This window comes from Giraffa tippelskirchi, chromosome 13, assembly GCF_054371585.1.
Source record: "Giraffa tippelskirchi isolate mGirTip1 chromosome 13, T2T-mGirTip1v1.2.pri, whole genome shotgun sequence".
In the NCBI taxonomy this organism is placed as follows: Eukaryota; Metazoa; Chordata; class Mammalia; order Artiodactyla; family Giraffidae; genus Giraffa; species Giraffa tippelskirchi.
In genome coordinates this window covers 33593549-33618775 of record NC_137287.1, presented here as the reverse complement: position 1 = coordinate 33618775, position 25227 = coordinate 33593549, and the positions used below count along the sequence as shown (strand labels likewise).

The window sequence follows — 25227 nt, the reverse complement described above, 5'->3', positions numbered from 1 at the left end:
CTGGAAGTTCCGGGCAGAGTTCCAAGTGCCAGCGAGTCCTGTTAGGTGCGCGTGGAAAGTAGGGTCATGGCTGCGCCTGGCCCAGCGCTCTGCCTCTTCGACGTGGACGGGACCCTGACGGCCCCGCGGCAGGTAAGAGGCGCCCGGCGGTAGCCGGTGCAGAGCCCCCTACTGCTGCTAGATGGAGCTAACGACCGCCCAGGTAGGCAATCTGGGGCGGCTAGGGACCGCCCACCTCCCTTGGAGGAACTGAACTCTACTCTGTGTTCCTGGTGGGCTGAGACGGAAGCTCTAACCAGATCTTCAAGACCTCAGGGTGCTCGGAGAGATGAGACAGGCCGAAAACCTCTAAGAGAGCAAGGAACTTGAGTCGGCTTGGAAAACGCAATTCTGGACTCTCACCGCCAGCCCTGAGTGTGAAACCCAGCTCAGCCCCTTTACCAGCTTGTGTGCCCTTCTCAGACGTATCACTGTGGTCTGTGCCTGTAGCTTGATGTGAAAGACAGGTTTCCAGGTCAGACAGGCCTAGTAGAGTCTCAACTTTACCTCCTGACAACTGTGTGACCCTGAGCAAGTCACTTAACTTCAGTATCTATGGCTTTAAGTGAGGAGGTGATCTGTTCCATGAGGTCTTTGTGGGGGTCGAATGAAATCGTATAAGTTCATGAAAGAATCTTGCAGACAGTAGGCTGGGTTCAATAATACTCAATTAGTATTAGCCACCACCACCACTTCCTTCTCCAGCCCTGCAGTGGAGTAGGGTGATGGATAAGACCTAGATTGCTACAGGCTGCCTGTTGAGAGTCTCCTTGGACTCCTGGAAACTTCTCTTTTCCAGATTTTGTTGCCATGGGCACAGATTTTGTGATGACGCTCACCCTGACCTCCCCCTTGCACGAATCAGTCACTGAACAGCAGCCATTCAAACTTGGGACTGGTTCCAAGTGGCCTCGCTGTCTGTCTCTACCCTGCCTGGTTCAGGCCGGATGGTAGCAGTGGTGTGTGCGCGTTGGAATTCACATGGAATGTCTGTGACCTTAGCCACATCATTTTACCTTTCTGAGCCGCAAGTGCTATGTATCTAGTGATGATACTCAATTGCAAGTCCTCCAAAGGCCCTTTTTGACTCTGAGATTCCACGATCCACGCACACTTATAAGTTCTTAAAAACCCGTAGTGGTTCAGAGCCAAGGTCAGTAATTCATTATTTGTAAAGGGCCGGATAGCAAATACTTTTGTGTTTGCCCACCGTATGGTCAGTAGTAACTACTTGACTTTAATGCACAAGCAGCCATCAACCATACCTAGACACTATAGCTGTGTTCCAGTAAAACTGCTGCTCAGTTTGGCTCTTTGGTTGTAATGATCTTGGGTTTACATTCCAAGGCTTTTTACACAATATCATTAGACCCTCTTAACCTTTCTCCCTCTTTCATCCCAAGTAGGGTAGTTATTTCCATTTTAAATTAGGAAACAGACACAGTGAAACCATGACCAACCTTGGTTTCTGTACAAGATCTGATACAAGTCTCTGGGCCTCAGGGTATTTTTATTTGCTAAGTTTGCCATTTTCTGCCAAGGCTTCAAGGTGGAGGCTGTTCTGGTTACTAGGTGTGCCATTCAGGAATGTGCTTCTGATTCCCAGAAGGAATCAGGACATATAAGCACAAAGTATGAAATAGCAGCAAAACCAGGCAACCTGCAGTGTATTCGCTTGAAACATTTGAAACATTTCTTTGGTGAACATGATTTTTACACTTAAAAAAAAAAAAATCTAAGTTTTATGCACTGGGTGCTCCAGGTAAAAAATAAAGCTAATTTAGCAACAGATCTGTGCATTATACAACCTTTCCCTTCCTCAATAAACAACATTCTCAAACATTGATAAGCAAAAGGCAATCCGAAAGCAATCAAATGAGTTATCTTTTCTTACAGCTGCTGAAACAGGATATGACCTAATCAGGTAAAATCTAACGTCCAGAGCTTTGTGCATTTCAGTGTGCTAGTAGAACGTTGCTGTTCTGAGTGCTTGCCTAAGAAATGCCATTGCATCTAAAAGCAATTGAGACTTAGAAGCCTGCAAAGAGAAGCGGGGCATAAACCTGGGTGGACTGTTTTCCAGGTTTCTTTCATGAAAAGTTTCAAACATACAGAATCGCTGGAGAAAAAAAACGGTACCCAAAAGAACCATGTTCGCATCACTTACTTTCAACAATGATTGTTTTTTTTTTTGTTTTTTTTTAATTATTGGTTTATTTTTGGCCACATTGGGTCTTTGTTGCTGCTCTCAGGCTTTCTCTAGTTGCCACGAGCAGGGGCTACTTTTTCTTGGGGTGCACTGACTTTTTGTGGGGGCTTTTTGCAGAGCACAGGTTCTAGGCGCATGGGCTTCAACAGTTGCAGCGCATGGGCGCAGTGGTTGGGGTGCACAGGCTCAGTTGCCCGGCAGCATGTGGAATCTTCTCAGATCAGGGATCAAACCCGTGTCTCCTGCAGATGGACTCTTATCCACTATACCACCAGTGAAGTCCTCGCTCTCTTTTTTAATCTTTGCTGTATCACTTCCGAAGCTGCAGTCGTAATGGTACTTCACCCCTGAATATTTACACCTGCAGCTCTTGAGGACAGGGACCTCTGTTGTAACCACAACTTTGTGATCACACCTAAGGAAATGATCAGCAGTGCCCTAATGTGATTTTATACAGGGATCAGCAAACTTTGCTCTGTAAAAAGCTGCTTGTGACCACGATCGAGCATCTAAACTCCCCCAGCCCCACCACAGGAGACAGGAAATGGTTGAGGCTCGCACAGCTGCTCACCCCTATAGTCCTGGCTGCAGACACCACGGAGATGAATGGATATGACTGTGTTGCAGTCCCTCTACAGAAACAAGCAGGGGGTTGGTTCTGGCCCGCAGGCCCGGTTTTCTGACTCTTCCTCTTCTCCTTAATTTTCCTTAATTATCCCTGAGAAGTCTTCTATAATTTTTTTTTTCACATTAATTCCAAGTTTTGGGCTCCTTGTGTTTTGTTTTGTCAGGATGACTTATAAAGAATTCCTTAAATCTATCACAAGAGTTATTTAGAAACATTATGACCCAATCAAAAATTGGGCAGAAGACCTAAACAGATATTTCTCCAGAGAAGACAGATGGCCAATAAACACATGAAAAGATGCTCAACATCACTCATTATTAGAGAAATCCAAATCAAAACTACAATGAGGTATTTGCCTCACACCAGTCAGAATGGCCATCATCAAAAAATCTACAAACAATAAATGCTGGAGAGAGTGTAGAGAAAAGGGAAGGCTCCTACCCGGCTAGGGCTTTCCTGGTAGCTCAGCTGGTAAAGACTCCACCTGCAGTGCAGGAGACCCTGGTACAATTCCTCGGTCAGGAAGATTCGCTGGAGAAGAGATCGGCTACCCACTCTGGTATTCTTGGGCTTCCCTGGTGGCTCAGCTGGTAAAGAATCCGCCTGCAATGCGGGAGACCTGAGTTCGATCCCTAGGTTGGGAAGATACCCTGGAGAAGGGAGCATCTACCCACTCCAATATTCTCGCCCGGAGAATTCCATGGACTGTATAGTCATGTGGTTGCAAAGACTCGAACATGATTGAGCGACTTTCACTTCACTTCCACTTCCTACACTGTAGTGAGAGTATAAGCTAATACAGCCATTATGGAGACCAGTATGGAGATAAAACTAGAAATAAATCTACCATATGACCCAGCAACCCTACTCCTGGGCATATACCCTGAGAAAACCATAATCAAAAAACACATCTGTATCCCAGTGTTCATCGCAGCACTATTTACAACAGCCAGGACATGGAAGCAACCTTGATGTCCGTCGACAGATGAATGGATAAAGAAGCTGAGATACATATATACAAAGGACTATTTACTCAGTCATAAAAAAGAATGAATTTGAGTCAGTTCTAGTGAGGTGGATGAACCTAGAACCTGTTATACAAAGTGAAGTGAGACAGAGAAAAAACAAATATATTAATGTTTCCATATGAAATCTAAAAAAGTGGTATTGATGAACCTATTTACAGGGAAGGAATGAAGAGGCAGATATTAAAGAGAATGGACTTGTGGACACTGGGGGAGGGAGAGCGTGGGATGAATGGAGAATGTAGCAACAACATAAAAACAAGATGTAAAGCTGGTGAGAAGTTGGCACTCTGATGACCTGGAGGGGAGAGTGGGGATGGGTGTGTAATTATGGCTGATTTGCATTGTATAGTAAAAATCAACACAACATTGTAAAAAAATTTTTTAATATATTTAAATAAATGGAAAAAAAGAGGCCTCTCTGTACCCCACCCCAACAAAAAGAAACATTGCGACTGGTTTGCTGTGTGGTTACTTTACTCCATATGGCTCTTCTGCGGTGGGGGTAGTTTACATGCTCTATTGTGGTTAGAAGCAGCTGGGTCTTATTTCCTGTGGAAAAATATTTGCTGCCACCTGGAAGGGAGAAGTTGCGTCTCTGACCCATACATGTTGAGCGTGTCTCCTGGCTGACCTGCCAGACCACTCGGCTCATCGGTGCTCACAAGGGTCCAGATAAAAATAAATGGTACCCTTTGACTTCTGTGTGAAGGTGGAAGTGTTGCGTTTGTTGTTAATGTTGCATTTTTAATGTTCTGCTATCACAGGAATCTTCCCCACTTCCTCCCATGCTGACCTCATGTCTGAGTACAACGCTTGTGGGGGCCTCTGGGGCCCATTTTCAGTCACTGACTCAGAGGCCGCTAGACTGTCCACTAGGTCGAGATTCCACCGAAAGATGTGGAAAAGATTGCACTCTCTTAGAAGCCCTTCTGCACAATTTTATTAACCATATGCATGTACTACTCTTAAAATAATGCTTTTTAAAGAAAAAGAGAAGATTGAACTCTAGATGTTTTTGTACTAAAGTGGATTTTTTTGCTTTTAGTTTCTGGTAGCTTTATTTGTGAAGATAAGTGTACAATCACAGCTTTATTTATGAAGATATGTGTCCATGTAAGTGTACAATTAAGATTGCCAGCAGTAATGAAGCAAGTGTTTAAAAGATACTTTGTGCTTTGCCCTAACACAGGGATATTGCTTCATCTCAGTTTAAAATTTATTTTGAATTAGCACATGGGTTGGAATTAGCAACAACTTGAATCCATAAATGCAGTACACTGTAGCATTTGAAAGGAATGGATCTGTGTGCATTCTGGAAAAATCAGCACAACTTAATACTAAGAAAGCAAGTCATGGTGCAAGATATAAAATGAGTCCAACTAGTGTTTCAAAAAGTAGAACCTTTTTATGTATGTGCCTACAGACAAGTGTATAAATGCACAGGAAAAAAAAAAGCTGGAGCAAAACACAACAGCTGTTACTGTATTATTTGTGTTTTAAGCCTGGTAAAAATTTTAATTTAACAAGGTTTTTTTTTCTGATAAACTTGATGTCCCAAAGTGAAAAGTGAAAGTGAAGTCACTCAATTGTGTCTGTCTCTTTGCAACCCCATGGACTGTAGCCCACCAGGCTCCTCCATCCATGGGATTTTCCAGGCAAGAAGACTGGAGTGGGTTGCCATTTCCTTCTCCAGGGGATCTTCCCAACCCAGGGATCGAACTCGGGTCTCCTGCATTGCAGGCAGACTCTTTACCATCTGAGCCACCAGGGACACCCCAAGGTCCCAAAAGCACAACCAGTTGGTCTTACCTGTGGATGTAGAAGCAGATAGACAAGTATGAGAGTAAAGGTTGCATTTCTCTTGGGGTCTTAGTCTCCCAATTCCTGCATGTCTCCTGACTGTTTATTTTCCGTTTTGAAATGCAGAAAATTACCAAAGACATGGATTGCTTTCTGCAAAAACTGAGGCAGAAGATCAAAATTGGTGTCGTCGGTGGGTCGGACTTTGAGAAAGTACAGGAGCAACTGGGAGAGGACGGTAGGCTCTGCCTTGCTCGATACATTTTGGTTAAAGAGTAACTCCTTGTGAGGTTATCAGGACCCATGCCACTTAGTGTCCTGGTTACAGCCCTGAACCCTCCTGCCTGTGGGGCAGCTTTCCTACTTCCTTGTTGGGGGAACATTTTCTCTGCCATTAGTTTTTCTAACCCTACAAATACATTTCTGGAGCTGCTGGTGAAGCAGTTGGTACTCATACACGTGGACAGGTGGACGTAGAAACGTGGATGTCTGTGTCTCGGCCTGGAATCCTTCTTGCTGATATCCATTAACTGCCTTTCTGGCCTCAGTTTGGACCCATCCCGACATCCTGCTCACCTGGATGTTGAGGGGTCCTGTGGGTCTTCACGCCCACCTCTGTTGTCCTATCTCAGTGTTTCCCGGAGTCACCCAGGCTCCTGCCCCACCAAGGGAACCAGAATCCAGACCCCTGGACCCCAGGAAGCTGGAGACTGACTCAGTGGGTTCACGGAGCCTGGGAATCATACTTCAGCAGCTGCCTTCAGGAGATTCTAGGGCTGCGTGTGTAGCACCCCGAGTATTGGAGACTGTCTGCTTATGTCTGTTTTGAAGGCTGGGACTATGGATTATTCATCTTCATGGCCCCAGGGCCGCCGGGGTGCCTGAGAGAAACAGTGGGCGGAGACCTAGAGGGCCTGAGCTTTCTCTTTGGAACCGTTGACGTCTGGGGCCAAGAACTCTCTGTTGTCCGGTGCACTGGACGCTGTTGAGCAGCATCCGTGGCCTCTGCTCACTTGATGCCAGCAGCGCCCCCACACCCAGGGTGACAATCACATGCGCCTCCAGACGCTGGAGATGTCCCCCGGGGCAGCGTCACCCCCAGTTGAGAACCACTCCTCTGGATGTAATACCTTCCACTGCAAAGCTGTGTGGGCTGTATGTATTGGACCAGTTACTGAAAGAGTAATCTATGCAGGCCCTTTAAAACCCTCTGTTCATGGCTTCCCTGGTGGTCCCAGTGGTTCAGATTCCATGCTTCCACTGCAGGGGTCATGGGTTCGAGGGTTGTGGGTTCCAGTCCCTGATCGGGGAACTAAGATCCCACATGTCTTGGGGTGTAGCCCAAAACAAAGCTCTCTGTTCCTCTTACACTAATTGTGCTTGTAGGTGCTCTGTTTAGAGACGCTATAAACATGTTGTTTGTTGTTTAATTTAGTCCCTCAGTTGTGTCCTGCTCTTTGCGACCCCATGGACTGTAGCCTGCCAGCTGCTCTGTCCATGGGATTTCGCAGGCATTGGGAAATTGCCATTTCCTTCTCTAGGGGATCTTCCCGATCCAGGGATCAAACCTGAGTCTCCTGCATTGGTAGGCAGATTCTTTACCACTGAGCCCACCTGGGAAGCCCGTATAAACAACATAATGGGGCACATCAAGACCCTGTTACCTGGTCCTGATTGCCCTTTCTGCCTCTGATCATGTATTTAACCACAGGCTCAGAGGTTTTGTCCGTGTAGGACAGTGTGTGACCCTTCAGAGTGTGAGTGGAAACACCAGATTCAAAACAGTCACAAGCCAGAAGAAAGTGAAAGACCCACCTGTATGAGAATCACCTGGGGACCTCATTCAAATGCAGAGCTTGGCCCCCACCCAACACACCGTGCCTGGGAATCTGCACTATGGCAAGCGCCTGAAGTTTGAGACCCATCCAGATTGATACAGGCTTCCCTGGTGGCTCAGCGGTAAAGAATCTGCCTCCATTGCAGGAGATGTGGGTTCGATTCCTGGGTCGGGAAGATCCCCTGGAGGAGGGAATGGCAGCCCACTCCAGTATTCTTGCCTGGAGAATCCCTGTGGACAGAGGAGCCTGGTGGGCTACCGTCCATGGGGTCACACAGAGTCGGACACAACTGAAATCACTTAGCGTGAACGCAGGCAAGATTGATGTGGGTGGTCTCCAGATCTGAATGAATATAAGAATCACCTGAAGAGCTTTTAAAAAAAAAAATCTTCTGATTCTTAACCTGGCCCCTGCGGGTTCTGATTCAGAAACGCCAGGAGCATAGCCTCAAATTCAGCAGATTTCCATCACCGTCCAGATGACACAGGTTCCAGCGGGGTTTGGGAGCCATCGTTGGCTTCCACTTCCCTTTACAAATAAACAGGCAGCAGGCAGAGACACGCAGTGACCCACCACCAACTCTCCAGCCTGCAGCCTAGTCATCATCTATTAAATTGGTAACAAAGGGCCTTTTAAAAAAATTTTTAAGGAGCTTTATTCCACCCTCCCAGTCTGTTAAGATAGGTCAGTACCAGAATTTAGCAGCTTTGTTGGCCACGTGTTAATGAAGAAATAGAAACACAGGGTTCAATTCATTGCATTCTAAAGTTTCTTTTGTTTTGTTGGCAGTTATTAAAAAATATGATTACGTGTTTCCAGAAAATGGCTTGGTAGCATACAGAGATGGGAAACTCTTGTGTAAACAGGTAGGTTTGCAAGTGTCCAGACTACTACGGACTGCTTCCGGGGGCTGAGTGGTAATGAATCTTCACCCTCGTTTTTTACATTTTGGATGTTGAACCATGTGACGATTACACATTCCAAATTGCTAACTTAATTTTTATAATTGCTTTTTAAGGGTGATTAATCTAATATTTCTGTTATGGTAGCAGAGACCAGTGCAGGCTGCCTTGCTACAGACATATTTTACACAGTCCTGTGTAGCTCTTATTACGATTAGGATCATTCTGTTCAGACAGAAGAGGAAACCGAAGTGAAACAAATATGTTTTCTATCTGTGTCTGCAGATATTTTAATGGAATAAAAGCAGCAATGATAAACTCTTCGGGGGCTTCCAGGAAGCACTTTGAGAGATAATGAACATAAAAATCTTGAGTAGTGAAGCAGGAAATGGTTTTGACTGTAGCCCTTTCTGGTTTGCTCGATGTTTTCAGCAAATAAGAAAGGGAGAGGAGAAAGGCAGTGTGGGTGTCGCCCAGCCCTGCCAGGTGACCTTCAGCCCACGGTGGCTGAAGACCTGGCTTGGCTGCAAAGCCATTTTGAAAACATCTCCCACTGTGTCTAGTAACATCAGCATTTTCTTTATCCAGAATATTCAAGGTCACCTGGGTGAAGCCCTAATCCAGGATTTAATTAACTACTGTCTGAGCTACATCGCGAAAATCAAGCTCCCGAAGAAGAGGTGGGTTTGCTCTTAACAACAAGGCGCCACTGGAATATGGCGTCACGTCCTCTGGCGGGTTAGGGCTCAGTTAACTCTGCAGCGCAGTGCTTACAAGGGATCACCAGAAACCTTCTGTGAGGCCAGCAGTGGACAAATGATTATATAAATGATGGCATGTCCGCATGACAGGAATCGAAAGCTCGATGCTTTCAAAGACTGCCGGGCAAGGCACCTGCCTGTGACACAGCAGCGTGGGAAAAGCATCGGCCCCAGCTGGGGGTCAAAGCTAGAGGCCCCCGGGCCAAATAGCCCCCAGAGCCAAGTTCACTTGGCCCCCGCTGTTCAATACAATCTGAATTAAGTGCTACCGCTTAATTTTTATCCATTCATTCATTCATTTATTTTTGGCTGTGCTGGGTCTTTGCTGCAATGCATGGGCTTTTTTCTAGTTGTGGCAAGCGGGACCTACTCCAGTTGCAGTGCAGTGGTGTCTTGTTGCAGAGCACTGGGCTCTGTTTGCGGCTCAAGGGCTCTAGAGTTCCCAGGCTTAGTTGCCCCGAAGCATGTGGAATCTTCCCAGATTGTGTCCCCTGCTTTGGTGGGTAGATTCTTATCCACTGGACCACCGGGGAAGTCCCAGTCCTGTCATTTTAAAAGTCAGATTTTAAATGTCTGGGCTTCCAGCTTCTGTTGCATCTGAAGACCCAATAGTTCAATGCCCACCCTCAGCATGGCAGCTGCTGGAGAGGGGGCTCAGGGGCAGTGCTGCCCCCACCACCACCACCACCATCTCCAGCCTTTCACATGCCGTTTGTCTCATTTTTATGGCCTCTCTGGACATCGATTTGTGAACCTACCTCTTGTTCTGAACACTTAGATCTCAATTTCCATTTTTAAATAATAACAGTAACATGCACACATGCCCACAATTAAAAGATTGGCAGGAAACGGACCAGATGCTAACGGTGGCTGTTTCTGGGTAATGAGGTTACAGGTGGTTTTTTTGAAATACTTTTCATTTTCTTCTGTTTTCTGAACTTAATGTATGACACCCTAGTGATTAGGAGGTGAAGCACTTCTTAAATGGCCGTTAAATTTCAAGACATGCTGCACTTTGAAGACTGAATTCCTGAATCAGGTGCCCCTGCTCGGCACCTCCTCTCAGAGGTGGGGCTTTTGGTTTTGTTATCTTTTCTTATCTGTCCCAGGAAGGGTGGTGGATGAGACAGGCGGGCCCTCAGGTCCGTTTTTGTTGAAACTGGGAGGTGGCCCATGAGCGTTCGTTACCCTGTGCTGTTGACTTTTGCATAAGTTAGAAATTTTCATTGTAGAAAGTATCCCAGGTCAGTTCAGTCTTTACTTTGGGCTAAGCATTAAGGGAAAATAAAAAGAGGGTAAGATCCACTCCCGTTCTCAAAGAGGATGTCGTCTAGTGAGAGGGACCGGCATGCAGAGTTGTGACTCTGAATTAGCCCAGGGTTCCCGGTGGATTCAGGAGGCAGAGCCGAGACCCTCATTGATCAGCGTTTGCTGCGTTTCTCATGGGCCTCACTCTGTGGCCCACACAGGTCGGGTAGGTGCGGTGAGACCTCAGATAGTCCGGATCTTCAGGGGGAAAGTGAATGCTTGATCACCCGCCTTAGTCCTGGTGTTAGAAGCCATTCAACAACGCATCAGCCGCCCTCCCTTTCTCGGAAATGAGAAGAAGAATGTGTCCTTGAGCTGGGGGAACTATTGAGCTCTTTTTCTGACACTTTAGGACCCACAGGCCTAGGATCCCCCCCCCCGGAATGATAACCATTGCCCCTGGACCCCAGTGTACATGTAGAAGGTGTGGGGGACTGGCCGGGCTGTACCGAGTCCAGGACAGCTGGGCCGGAGGGCTTGGAATAGTGTCTGTGCACATACGTTTGCCTCTTTCTCTGCAAGTGGAGCACAGCAGGGGAGGCTCCAGTGAGGGAGATTTTGCTGTTTTTACCTGATTAGTATTCATTGCTACTCAGTTAGCAAAGTACTTTTACATAAAGATTTCAGGAGCTCCTTCAGGGGCTTAGAGTGAGTGCCCTTAGCCCCTTTCTGAGGCTCAGAGCGGTGCCCAAGGTCACCTGGTAAACCATGGCCTGCCTTGGCCTGGAATCGTCCCAGCCCCACGCCTGGCGCTCATCCTCACAGTATTGTTACTGAGCTCACCTGGGATCCTCAGCAGCTTTTCCTGTGTCTCTTTGCTTGGTGAAAAGCAACATTTCACTAAATCACTGGCCAAGGTGTCTGGATAGATACTTTCAGATTCCCCGGGGATCGTGAGAGCTAGTAATTGTTTCTATAACTCTCTGCTCGCTATAACATTCTCTGCCCAAGAGCGGCACTGTCCAGCTGAAATATAATATATATTTTGAGCTTTCTGTGGTCATGGGTTTTTTGTTCTTTAGGAAAGAAACAAGTGAAATTAATTTTAATATGCTTTATTTAACCGAACATATCCAAAATACAGTCACGTCAAATATAGTCAATATAAAGCATTATCAGGACCTCCCTGGTGGTCCAGTGGCTTAGACTCCACACTCCCAATGCAGGGGGCCCACGTTCGATCCCTAGTCAGGGAACTAGATCCCTCATGCTGCAACTAAGACCTGGCTCAGCCAAATAAGTAAGTATTTTAAAAAATAAATAAAGCATTATTAGTGATGATTACACTTTTTCACATGAAATCTAAATGTTCGTCTCCAATCGGATCAGCCACAGTTCAGGGCTCACGGGCCACGTGGGGCTGGTGATGGCCCACGCCCCAGCACAGCTCCTCCACATGTTGATCGCCCCCGCCTCTGCCTGTGGAATTGCCCGCCTCTTAGCTCATCTGTCCTTCTGCCATGTTGCTCAAATGTGTCTCGGGGACCCCTGTCCCCTTCCCCTGCCGCCCAGGGGTACTTTCATTGAGTTCCGAAACGGGATGCTGAATGTGTCACCGATTGGAAGAAGCTGCAGCCAGGAAGAACGCATTGAGTTCTACGAGCTCGATCAGGTGAGTCTTCCTGGGGTAGCCCGGGCGTGCAGACACGTGGTGTGCCTCTCTGTGGCCGAGAAAGCCTGCTGTCTACTGCACTAGACTCTTGGTATCTTTTTGTCTTCCTCAGAAAGAAAACATAAGACAAAAGTTCGTGGAGGATCTGCGAAAAGAGTTTGCGGGGAAAGGCCTCACATTTTCCATAGGTACCATACGTCCGAGGGGTTTGTGCTGGGAGGTGGCTGTGGGCCAGTGTGCTCTTGAACTTGGACTCAGTTCAAGTTCAGGGCTCATGAGCCATGTGGGGCTGGTGACGGCCACACGGTCCCGTCCAAGTTCAGCTCTTGAACTTGGACTCAGTGCTCAGTTTGCTGATGGGCAGCAGGATTTTACGGGTGGCCCGTCCATAAGGGGGAAGCACTCGCCTGGGACTCCCCGGCAGTCCAGTGGTTAAGACGCTGCACTCCCAAAGGAGGGGGGCACGGTTTCGATCCCTGGTTGGGGAACTAATCCCGCGTGTCGCACAGCACAGCCTAAAATAAATGTTTGAAAAATAAAAACCACTCTTCTGCAGAATCAGCTGTAGCAGCAACTTGCCAGGTTAGGACATGATTTCCAGGCTACTGGTTCTGAATCCTCACCTGGCAGGATTCTTCCTCCCAACACTTCTCCTGCCCAAAAATGAGAGCATCTTGCTTGAAGAACTGTGTGTGATGAAGGGGCTTCCCAGGTGGCCCTTGTGGTAAAGAATCCACCTGCCAAGGCAGGAGATGCCAGAGACTCAGGTTCAATCCCTGGGTCAGGAAGATCTCCTGGAGAAGGGAATGGCTACCCATTCTAGCATCCTTACCTGGAGAATCCCATGGCCAGTGGAGCCTGGCGGGCTACAGTCCATGGGGTCGCAAAGAGTCGGACACAACTGAGCACACACACACGCACGCCTGTGCGCCTGATGAAGAGTTGGAACTTATCTGCACAGCTTTGGGCAGAAGATAGCACATGGGTGACTCCGTAGAAGAGAGATGGGACAGGGCAGGGGTCTGAGGGGGCCTGTTACGTCAAGTGAGTCAAATGTGTCTAAAATCCTGTAATGTGTGACCAGCAGAGAACCTTAGAAGTCACTTGGGCTGATTTTACAAATCAAGAAAGAGGGGGCCCAGAAAGGAGAAGATGCTTGTCTGGGTTCCTGAAGCTCCTACCAACAGTGACCGGCCAGCACGGCCATTTCCGTGTCTGATGCAGAGCCCCTCCTGCAGCGCCGGGCGTCTCCGCCTTGCACTCAGGTGGGACATGCCCAGCTTTAAGCAGACGAGTTTCTACTGTCAGTGCTGGGGAGCCATTTCTTAAATTTCACCAGCTCTAATAAGCGAGCATATACTTGCCAGAAAACTAGAGCTGCAGGGGCACTCTGTGTAAAAGATGAATGGGTGGGCTGTTAAGTGTCCCGACAAAGCCTTGAAAGGGTTTTTTGTTGCCCATGAAAGCCGTGTGGAAAATCGCCATCTGTGGGATTTTCATTTTCCTGCACGACAAGCTGGGTGCGTCCTGCTGTTGGGAGGATGCACCGAGAGCGTGGTGTGGCTGGAGGTGAGCAGGGCTGCAGCGGGCCGTTGGCAGCTTGCCCGCCGGCCTGCCTCAGGGTTCAGCCCTGCCCTGCAGAGGCAGATGTGGGTCTCACTCTGAGTCAGCATGCTGCATCTCTTTTTCGGGCTTTAGATTTTCAGATTTTAAGTGAAATGATGTTGGGGGCGTGGGGGAGCATAATGCCAAAATTAATTTCTAGGGTCTTTCCTGGTGGTCCAGTGGTTAGGACTTCATCTTCGAATGTAGGGGTGGTGGGTTCAATCCCTGGTTGGGGACCTAAGATCCCACATACCTTGGGGCCAGAAGACTAAAATGTAAAACAGAAGCATTATTGTAGCAAGTTTAGTAAAGACTTTAAAAATGAGCCACTTCAAAAAAAAAAAAATATATATATATATATATATATCTTAACTAAAAATAAAACAACCACAGCAACAATTATTAAAAAAAAAATTGCTAGAAGCTACCCCTAAAGTATGATCATTAGCAAGCCAGGGTAATAAAAATCAACCTTGGAGCTCCAGTTACACACTAGCTTGAAGGGCACATTTTTTTCAGTGGCACATCATTAACCTCCTTTTCATATCTGGCTCGTGTGTCTCTCTCCCTGCTCGGCAGGAGGCCAGATCAGCTTCGATGTCTTCCCCAACGGCTGGGACAAGAGGTACTGCCTGGGACACGTGGAGAAGGACGGCTATAAGACCATCTATTTCTTCGGCGACAAAACCATGCCAGTAAGTATGGAAGTGTTTTAGCAGTTGCGTTCCGTCTGGGTTGGGGGAAAGGACAGACAGAGGGGCTTTCTCCCCCTACCACCCACACTTTGCCTGGCAGCCTGACTGATACTGGGTGACGGCTTCTGTCCTGCGGGGTGGGGGTGATGGAGCCCCTTCTTCTCTGCGCTCAGACACCTGACGCGCCTGGAGGTAAGGATAGAGCCTTTCAGTGTGGCGCTGAGTGTTGCCCACCTGAGCACCTTCCAGAACAAGACCCGGGGCTGTCATATCCTCTTTGCATTTCGAAGCCCTTGCCCTTGTTATTTTTCACCGTATTTTCCCCCCAGAGCCCTAAATGGTAGGAGAACGGGAATCTCATGGGTCTGACATTCAGGAGAGATAAGAGGTGGAGGGTCAGATCTGGGCATCACTCATGGTGGGTAGGGGGCCGTCCCTGGGACACGGTCAGGAACCCTCAGTCCAGGACTGAATCTGAACTGGTGGCTGAGAGCAGAGCCTGGTGTGGAGAGGCCAGCGCCAGCTACAGGGATTTCCCCAGAGCCTCAGGGCTCTCCTGAGGACAGGCGGGTCCCCATGGGCCGGACCGAGAGGCCTTGCCGCCATTGAGGCCCCAAGGAGGTGCACCCCCGATGGCCACTGCCCAGCCTGGGGCCACCCCTCTTCACCATCTCTCACCTCGTGTCCCTCTGCTTGCTGTCAGGCTCCTGTCTCAGGCTTTGTGGCTGAACTGCAGCAGCCACTGCCACAGAAAGACTGCATGGATGGAGTCTTTAATTCCTCCAGCACAAAACCCAGGATTTGTGCTGTTTTACTAAAGTCTGTTCCACGTGGAGGGCTTCCAAGGTGGTGCTAGTGCTCAAGAATCCACCTGCCAATGCAAGAGATATAAGAGATGGAGGTTCGATCCCTGGATTGGGAAGATCCCCTGGAGGAGAAAATGGCAACCCACTCCAGTATTCTTTCCTGGAGAATCCCATGGACAGAGGAGCCTGGCGGGGCACAGTCCATGGTGTTGCAAAGAGTCGGACACGACTGAACCACATAGCACACACGTTCTACACGGACCTGCCTTTTTCAGTAAGATCTCCATGTGCTAGTCTTCCTGCAGGAAAGGGACTTCCAGATAGTATAGTCTGAAGTCCCGCTTTCCAAGTTATAAAACTGGGGGACTTGCCTGGCAGTCCAGCGGCTAGGACTAAGAGCTTCCACTGCTGTGGGCCTGGGTTCAATCCCTGGTCAGGGAACTAAGATCCCACAAACTGAGTGGCGTGGCCAGAAAAAAAATTATAAACCTGGGTCTCAGCGAGGTTAACCTGCCCAAGGTCACACAGCTAATGATAGAGCTGGTGACCCCAGAGCCAGCTCCCCACTTTTTCAATGAGTATACTTCCCAGTCCACAGACCGTCTCTCCAGCGGGCAAGGTTCTGTCTCATTCCCCAGTGAACACCGTGCTTCTCAGGAGCTGTATCAGTGAGCCTCTCTCCCAATGACGGAGAGAAACGGTTTATAACCACCTCGTTTTGTTGAAATGCTTTGAGGCAGAAGTGCTTTTGAATTCAGGCCTTGGGGGAAGAAAGTCACTGTGTGAGGCAAAGTGAATGAATGATATTACCCCCAGAATCTAAGGGACGGCCAGAGACTTCCCCCGTCCCCCCAGCTCTGAGCCAGTCCTTGTAGTCTGGAAGTGGGCTCTTAGGCCAGGACAGATAATTCTGTGACGATGACCGTCTTGCTCTACGTAAATGGCCATCTGAGGCCTTAGTTGGGGCTTTGCAGAGTGGAATGCACTTCTTGAGGTAATCAGTAAATGACTTCTTTGGGGAATTTTTTATGTAGGAATTAGAGTTTTCTGTTTAACCAGTGCTTTGCCACACATTAGTCTGTTTTGTCGTTTATTATTGTTTTAACTTTTATTGAGTATGTACTGTGCTGGGCTTCGTCACTCAGTCGTGTCTGACTCCTTGCGACCCCATGGACTGTAGCCCACCAGGCTCCTCTGTCCACAGGGATTCTCCAGGCAAGAAGACCAGAGTGGATTGCCATCCCCTCCTCCAGAGGATCTTCCCGACCAAAGAACTGAACCGGGGTCTCCTGCATTGCAGGCAGATTCTTTACCAGCTGAGCCACCAGGGAAGCCCTTACTGGAGTATAGTCGCTTTTTAATGTTTTGTTACTTTCTGCAGTACAGCGGTGAATCAGCTGTGTATATACAGGTTCCCTCCTTTTTGGATTTCCTTCGCACTTAGGTCACCACAGAGCGTTGAGTAGGGTTCCTGTGCTGTACAGTTGTTCTCGTTGTGCGTGCTCTGTCACAGAGGCGTGTCTGACTCTTTCTGACCCCATGGGCTGTAGCCCGCCAGACCCCTCTGTCCATGGGGTTTCCCAGGCAAGAACACTGGAGTGCATTGCCATTTCTTCCTCCAGGGGATTTTCTCAACCCAGGGATTGAGAAATCCCTGTGTCTCCTGCTTTGGCCAGAGGATTTTTTACCACTGACCTCTTTTGCACATAATAGTGTATCAGTTACCTTCTTTTTTAATCTTACCTACCTTTAAAAAATGGGTACTGTGAAATGGAGGTTCCCCCCACTCGATTCTTAATAGGCAGTCATTGTAGAAAATTAGAAACAGCCTGAGGGAGAGAGTAGACGTCATTGGTGAGTCACAGTTGATGCGCTGCCCAGCCTCTCTGCACGTCTGTACATGGCCCCACATGTGGGACCTGGCACGTTCATTCGTTTCTTTTCTGCTTTTGTTCTCAACACACTTCATTCCCACCCCCGTGTTAGGGATCGTTTTTTGAAGACAAACTTTTGATGGCCGTATAACATTCTAACATTTAGGCACAGTCTGTTGACCCATTTCCCTAGCAGAGGCCCTCCCTTTTGGGTTGTGGCTCTTTGCTCTCGTAATGAACACTGTGGTGAACCCTTCTTGCGTCATCCTTAGCCCTCTTCTCTGATCTTCTTTGTCAGTGGTTTTCCCGGAAATGGGAGTTAGCAGCCCAGCCATCTCAATCTTTGAACATCCTGACACACGGAGCAGTTCAGACACTCGCTTTAAGCTTCTTCTCATATTCAGTGATAGACATTTTGGAAGCTGTTTTCTTTGTGCCAGGCAAATGTTTTTGCTGGCTTCCAGGGAGGTGGCACCTGAGCTGAGTGCTGGGTGAAAAACCATTTCCCTGCCAAGCTCAGCACACTCAGTTTCCCTCTGATGGGATCTGACATTGTATGGGGTCCCCCGTGTCTTCCCCGACCCCCAGCCCACCCTGATCACCTCCAGAGAGCAGAGGGGAGAAGTAAGAGGCTGGCCTTTGCTTTTCTAAACCCTTGTCAGTGCTGGAAACCCCCTCATCCTCGCCAGCAGTCACAACAACCAGTGTCCTTCCAAACCCAGCTCCGAGTTCAGGTTAAAGGCCCTGGGCCCGGCCTGGGGGGCCTCAGTTTGCTATGGGGAGGGAGACAGCCAGGGCTTGGGAGGATGACCCAGGCCACTCTGCCTGGCTCTCGGGAGGGCTGCCAAGTCACCCCCAGCCTTCCTGAATTCCCAGGCAACAGTGCTTCTGCTTGTTCAGTGCTTTTTGCAAAAAACATCTCGGCTTTAAGTCGCTGCAGCATGGAAACACATCTGAACCCTTCGTGAGCATTACCCACTGATGGACTTTGACTCCGCAGTTCCACTCTGGTTAACTCAACTCGCAGTTCTCTCCTCCATGTGTAGAAAGGGCTTCAGAGAGGGGCCGGCCCAGCTAGGACCCCGCCCTTTGCAGGAGGAGATGGAGTAAACACAGCGCAATGCCAGGTAGCCTGAAATGGCTAGAGCAGTGTAACAGGCTGCGTTACTGTCTAAAGACAGAGAAATCCTGTCTCCTCACATTTGTGTGTCTGTGCCCATGGAAAGTCTAAAAAGATACCCCAGAAACAAACTGTGGGGGTAGGGGCGAGGATGCGAGAGGGACTTCCCACTGGGACCAGATCCTATTCTTTACATTTCTGAACTGCCTGAAGGTACTGTCTATTGAAAAATAAAATTTTAAACCATCTTAACTGAAAAAGGGAAGAAAACGAAACTTTTCAAGTATTTCCTCAGCGCCAGACCCTGAGCTGGACACTTCCATGGGGTTTCCCCCGTCCCCACCACAGCCAGGGAAAGTGGGGGCCCCACAGAGGGTCAGCCCCTGAGTGGGCTCTGGAATCCCCTCCCTGTCATTCTCTCCCTCACTTCCAAAGCACTGAGATCACTCTGCCTTTCAAACCCGCGTGGTGGAGAGGGTTGTGGGCTTGAGAGCTCCCAAACCTGCCCCCCGCAGAAACGCGGCGCGGTGACCACGAGCGAGTCTCTGTCTCTTCCTGGACCATCCACTGGGGGCACGGGTCCCCTTCCGAAGGCTCGAGAACAAAGTGAGGTCTTAACAGGGCAGGCAGTGGGGCAAGCCTGGCCTGCATCCAGAAGCCACTACCTTTAAGGAAGTTAGGATAAGGCTCACCTGCGGCTGACGGCTTTGTGTGAGGTTGGGGCCCACGGGGCGGATGACGGGTCACCTTTGTGAGTGGTACCCAGCCACCCTTGAGATGCCCTTAGGTCTTTAGCCGCAGTCAGGACTTCCTCGCTGTGCCCAGCGTCTCAAGGCATCTCCAGGGCCCCCAGCGAAAGCACTGTGTCCTGAGGTCAGACCTGCCTCACTCACTACTCCTTTCTCTGGCGAAATCTAAGGACCAGGTCTCAGGTGGCTGGTGGCAGGCTTTGTTAGCGGGGTGAGGGGAGCCCCCTGGAGGAGGTTGGCCCAGATTAGAGGGTCTCAGCCTGGCCAGGAAGACCTCTGTGCCCACCCTGAGAGGAACAAAAGCTAGAATGGGGTGCAGAGGAGCCACGGGTTCCAGGTGTCCACCGGGGGTCCGCCTTCCTTCCAGACACGAGCACCCATGGCCTCCCGGGTCCAGAGGACAGGATGGTGGCTGAGTGGACCAGGCCGGAGGCAGGAGTGGTCCCCACCCGCCCCAGCGTTCCTGCTCAGAGAGAGCGGGCCCCCAGGGGTCACTGGTGTTCACAGCATCAGCTTCCTGAGCCAGGACCCCTCACAGCTCTAAACCCCGGTTTATGGATCAGGGGTGGGATATGCCAGAGCCATCAGCAGACCGGAAGGGTCAGTCACCCAGGGACTTCAGCCCAACAGCCAGCTCGTTTTCCACCACCCCTGGCCTGGTCCTCTTGTGTGTGCATGTTCTGCTCAGTTATGTCCGACTCTGTGACCCCATGGGCTATAGCCCTCCAGGCTCCTCTGTCCATGCTTTCCAGGCAGGAATACTAGAGTAGGTTGCTGTTTCCTCCTCCAGAGGGTCTTCCTGATGAAGGGATCGAACCCACGTCTCTTGCATCTTCTGTGTTGGCAGGTGGGTTCTTTACCACTGAGCCCTACCTGGTCATAACTAGATCTGAAACCATTGGTTCTCGGCCCTGGAGGCACATTGGAGTCACCTGGTTCCTTTCAAAACTTCATGTCCCCGGTGCCAGGCTCTTATTATTTTTTACCCTGTTTACTTCTTTCTGGGAAAAAAAAAGAAATCAGTACTATTCTCTAAGGGCATTCATTTTCAGACATCAAAGTTGTTTGAGATTGTGGTCAGATCAGTTCAGTGGCTCAGTCGTGTCCAACTCTTTGTGACCCATGGACTGCAACACGCGAGGCTTCCCTGTCCGTCACCAACTCCTGGAGCTTACTCAAATTCATGTCAAGTCGGTGATGCCATCCAACCATCTCATCCTCTGTCATCCCCTTCTCCTCCCGCCTTCAATCATTCCCAGCATCAGGGTCTTTTCCAATAAGTCATTTCTTCACGTCAGGTGGCCATAGCGTTTGAGTTTCAGCTTCAGCCTCAGTCCTTTCAATGAATATTCATGACTGATTTCCTTTAGGATTGACTGGATTGATCTCCTTGCAATCCAAGGGACTGTCAAGAGTTTCTCCAACACCACAGTTCAAGAGCATCAATTGCTCGGCGCTCAGCTTTCTTTCTAATCCAGCTCTCACATGCATACATGACTACTGGAAAAACCATAGCCTTGACTAGACGGGCCTTTGTCGGCAAAGTGAGATTGCTCTCACCGGCAGCTAGTCCTCACACCAGGAGAACAGTACACGTGGCAGTCAGGTGGGGAGCCCCCAGACCCACGGCCGGCTGCCCGAGCCCTGGGTGCCTGGCCCTAGGGTGGCTGGAGATACCCTGAAGTGAGAGCTCTCAGAGTCACCCAGGCCTCTGGCCCCCCATCTTTTGTTCTTTCTGAATTTTACTGACGAATTTTTTAAGCTCCTGCAGTGATTGTCACCTGCCACCAGGGGGCGAATCCCTGCTCTGGGCCGAGCCCTGCTCTCGGAGGCCTTTGTACCCCAAACAGATTTGCCAAGCGCCGGTTGGACTCCCTGGGGTAAACATCCACGTGCAGCCGCAGAGCCCGGCTATGAGGTAGGCGGCTGTCCACGCAGCCCAGACCCCCTGGAAGTCATGTCGAGTCTGTGGCTTGCGGGAACCCGGGTCAGGGACACTGAGCCCTGCTCCCCCTCTTTGTCTCCAGCATCAGGATAATCAGGTTTCACTGGAACCCTCTCCCCTTCAGCCTAGACCTTGGCCTCTTGAGGATTAAATATTAATGGGCAGCCTGGGCTGAGCCGGGGCCTCTCCTTCGGGCCGGCCAGGCTCAGCCCAACGGAAACACGACCGCTTATTCATCCTTCCACCCCCTCCCTCCCTCCCTCTTCTCCCAGGAAACCAGAGCTTTGTTCTGGAGCTTGGGGGAGGCTGAGTCCGGTAACCTCGGTGCATATGTAAATCCAGTTTTGAAATTTCCACCATTTCCTGTCCTCTGAAGCCTCTCTACCGAAGCCGTATTTTTCTCGAGGGCGGTGCCCTCCCTAGCCCAGTGTTTGGGTTCTGCTTCTCCCGACCTCCTTCCGAGTCTGGCTGGTGAGGTCTGTGCCGCCCAGGAGGAGCCCGCCGTGCTCTGAGGCCAGGTCCCCAGCAGGAGAGGCCTGCGGGCGGTTCCACTTTCACAGATGATCTGAATCTCTGTACCTTGGCTTCGTTACAAGCCAGTGGCTTTACAGCAGTGGGACTGACTCAGGTCCAGAGACAGCTCCCCTACCTGCCCGCCCCTTCATTGTCGGGGCTGGAGGATGCTTGTGCCAAGTGAGGCTCTGGAGGGTACACAGCTGTCCCCGCACGGGACGCCCTCCCCAGGGGAGCGGGCGTGGTGGCTCTGAGCCTGGTTTCCCCAGAGGTCCTGCTGCCCAGGTACTGTCTTCCGTCCGCCTTGCACCCTGGCTGGTGGCAGGCGCCTCCTCTGCTCCCCCTTTGGAGTCCTCACCACCCCGCAACCCGTTCTTCAGAAGGACCCTCTCGTGAGGTGAACCTGATGGTGTGAAGCCTGGCTCCCCAAAGGCTTGGCTTGGGCTCCCCGTCCTCCCAGCCTGGCCCCGCCCGGCAGGCTCTCAGCGGCAGCCTTTCCCGGATGGGCGGTCACTGTCTTCTTCGTTGCCTCCCTTCCTTCTGCCCTTGGCGCAGAGGCCCCTCCCCGCATTCTTCACAGCCGCCGGCAGAGCTGTCTGGGTCGGTCTCATAGACCAGCCTGGAAGGCAGCCCATCGGTGGACTTTGCCACTGTCCCTGCAGCTTCTGAGCCCAGGCCTGGTGGGTAGTGGGCGCTGCCCACGGTTTGGTTTGATGGTTTACCCATGGAAACTCACCCCTCCCTCCAGGCTCCGTGAGTGACACAGCAGGGAACGTGTCCCAGGGGGACGCTGGGTGTCTGCATAGGCCACTTGGTTCTTCCTTTGTTGTCAGATTTTGTTACGTTCCCCGCATCTGGACGGTCCTAAGAGACGTGCGCTGTGCTGGTTTCCCGGCACCCAGACGACCGTCAGCGGTCTTTCATTTCATTGCAAGAATTGGTTTCACACATACTTGTTTTTTTTGTTGTTGTTGTTTTTTAAATATTTATTTGGCTGTGCCAGGTCTTAGTTGCGACACTCAGCATCCTTAGTTGAGGCCTGTGGCATCTAGTTCCCTGACTGGGGATCGAACCCCGGGCCCCTTGCTTTGGGAGTGCGTGCAGGGTCTTAGCCACAGGACCACCAGGGAAGTCCCACATACGTATTTGTTTAGGAGACGCTGGCCATGAAGTGGGAGCCAGCTGAATGACCAGAGTCCTTTCATGGGACATAAATTCGTGAGGCCCATGTAAGGCCCGGCCAGCTACTGGGAGCGCACCTTCCCCAGCGCGGCACCACCCTGCTCCCCTGGGCCCTGGCAGCCGACTCTGCTGGGTCTGTGAGCCTCACCACCTCCACCTTCTGCTTGGGGGTGGCTGGTTCTTACAAAGATGAGAGCAGCTGTAATTTCAGGTGTCAGTCGTTTAAAAGGTTGTCAGATTTTTTTTTTTTTTAATTTTTTAAAGATTTTTGAGTTAGGCTGCTTATCCACCTTTATGAAGAAACTGTAGGAATTTCCCTGAGAAGGAAAGCAGGGTTAGGGCCGGGGGTTGTGGAAGCAGAATTTCCCTGAGACAGGTGTGACTGGGGAGGAGGTTTCAGCACTGGCTCTAGGGGGGACCCACAGTCACGGACCCCCTCCCCTCAGCGTGCCCGGGTCCTCCAGACACACGCCCTCAACTCCTGGGAGTGCAGTGGGCGAGGGAAGCAAGAAAACCTAGGGACCTACACTCACTGAGCCCCAGGGGCTGCCCCAGGACCGCTGGTCCACCGGTGGCCTCCGTGCCTCAGGGGCGGTTCCGCCACAATCCCCCCTTCACAGACGGGGAGCCGCCCACAGCGCCCCTGTCGCCGGTGCTAGAATCAGGATCTGAGCCCAGGTCAGCAGGCTCCGGCTCCAGCCACGTGGGCCTGTTGAAGCTTAATAAATCACACTCAGCCACATGCATGGCCAGTCATGCGTCTTTCAGGCCAGCCACATGCGTGGCCAGTGTCAGCTCAGAGATGGACCGTGTCCATCGTCCCAGGAAGTTGAAGGGCAGCGCAGCTCTGGCCTGTCTGCCCTCCCCTGTGACCTGTTAGGAACATATGGGTGCAGTTAAAGCAAATCGATGGCGGTGAGACTCCTGTCACCCGCTGTGCCTGCTTTCTTGACAGAAAAATAAGCCTTAGACAGGTCTTCAGGAACATCGTGATTTCTTCCACAGGCATAATTACACGTTCCTAGCTGAAGGCAGTTCAAGGGAAGGTGAAAAACCCTTTGTCGGTAGCAGCTGTACCGGGCTGTTCCTCTCCTGGAATGGTAGCTGCAGAGAGATGCTCCCAGTAAAACGCAGGGTCCTCATTTCTCTGGTGGTACCAGGCCCTGGGGTGGCAGAGGCCAAGGCCCAGGACAAACCAGGTGGCGCCTGCATCTACCTCGTGTCTTCGCAGGGTGGGAATGACCACGAGATCTTCACAGACCCCAGGACGGTGGGCTACACGGTAACGGCGCCCGAGGACACGCGCAGGATCTGCGAAGAGCTCTTCTGCTGACCGGCTCGCTCCCCCTGGGAGGGGGTCCCCCCCAGCCCACACTGCAGTCCTTGCTACGATCAGTCCCCGCTCACCAGGGGAATGGCCCTCTGTCTCCAGGGCCAGAGGAAAAGGCTTGTCAAGAATGGTTCCAAGGACTGCCTCCAGCAAAGAGTTTACATCCCCACCCAAGTCTCCGACCACCCCTACTCCACCCCATAGTGCAATCACGGTGCCCCCGGGGGTTTTGTTTTTTAACTTCCCCATTGTTCTAGAATGATCCAGAGAAAACGAAGGGAGTGAGCCTGGACCCTCCCTCTTCATGGGTGTCGTGGAAAATGTAACAGATGTTCATGCCAGGACCCCCTGCATCAGCACCGGAAGGGGGCTCTTATGACGAGAAAGGATGCTTATGATGAACCGACCGCAGGACAGACAGTTAAAACATTTCCAGAAATGAAGCCCATGAGTGTCTGTGCCGGCCCAGTGACCACTGACCCCTGGGACTTTGCATGTCACTGGCCAAGGACTCGGGGTAGCTCCGTATCCACTATACATTGAAGTTCTGGGGACATAGGCGCTGGAACCAACAGCCTCGCTGAGAACTGGCACACAAGCCGCCCCGAGATGCTGCTCTGAGCCCCTGCCCCCGAGAGTGCCGGGGCCATCACACTTCACCCGAAGGGCCTCCTCCTGACGGAACAGGGAAGGGCCTGAGCTGCTAACGGATCTGGAGCCCGGTCTTTGAGTAATAAGCCCCCCACCCCACCCCCACCCCCACCCCGGGCCCTCCCTCACCCAGACTTTGACCCCAGGGCTGGGAGCAGCTCTGGTCAGGCCTGTAACCCTCTCTCCTCTCCTCCCTCCCGCCTCCTGCAAGTTCCTGCCCAGCTGGCCTATGCGAACTTTCCAAGAAAACGGTTCACGCATCAGTTTTCCGTTTCAGTCCCTCCAGACCGGGGTGGGGTCAGTCCAGGCGTGACTTCTTCTGGGAACTTGCAGACCTGATCCTGAATCTGGCGGTGGGGGAACTGGAGAGGGGTGTTCTGGCACCCCTTCTTGGTCCCCACCAGGTGCCTTCATCACGGAGGAACCTGCTTCCCCCCAGCCTCCCTCCAGCCCGGCTTGTCTTAGCCTGGAAGCAACCAGCAGCACCAGGCTGGAGGTCAGCCCCCACCTGCCCCACCCGCGGTCACGTGCTAGGGTGACGGTTCTCAGCATCTTTCCTGGCTGGATTTTACAAATGATACTGTAATGATCTTTCAAAATGAAAAGTAGCAAATTAAAGTGATTTTATTGGT

At 50.7% G+C, this 25227-nt stretch overlaps 1 protein-coding gene across 11 annotated transcripts; it reads left to right on the top strand.

The window, feature by feature from the left end:
• On the top strand, window positions 1-25227 carry PMM2 (phosphomannomutase 2). 11 transcript variants are annotated; one of them, XR_014073750.1, is made up of 10 exons: window positions 1-132; window positions 1936-1963; window positions 5831-5942; window positions 8332-8408; window positions 9033-9124; window positions 12026-12125; window positions 12238-12313; window positions 14310-14425; window positions 15129-15505; window positions 16436-18485. XR_014073750.1 is itself a non-coding variant. In XM_081559308.1 (10 exons), exons 3-10 carry the CDS (start codon window positions 5000-5002, stop codon window positions 23945-23947), a joined length of 693 nt encoding a protein of 230 aa, XP_081415434.1. In that variant the 5' UTR covers window positions 1-132; window positions 1936-1963; window positions 4950-4999; the 3' UTR covers window positions 23948-25227. The 11 variants fall into 11 exon arrangements, 9 of the variants coding, with proteins under 9 accessions (XP_081415434.1, XP_081415429.1, XP_081415432.1 ...); XM_081559308.1 differs by lacking the exons at window positions 15129-15505; window positions 16436-18485 and adding exons at window positions 4950-5017; window positions 23846-25227; XM_081559303.1 differs by lacking the exon at window positions 15129-15505 and adding an exon at window positions 4950-5017.

Bases quoted from the DNA above. Each gene is read 5' to 3' on its own strand.
- PMM2 (XM_081559301.1), top strand. From the start codon at position 67: ATGGCTGCGCCTGGCCCAGCGCTCTGCCTCTTCGACGTGGACGGGACC. The intron at 5,943-8,331 runs GTAGGCTCTGCC...TTTTGTTGGCAG, and splicing joins GGAGCAACTGGGAGAGGACG to TTATTAAAAAATATGATTAC. The intron at 9,125-12,025 runs GTGGGTTTGCTC...CCTGCCGCCCAG, and splicing joins ATCAAGCTCCCGAAGAAGAG to GGGTACTTTCATTGAGTTCC.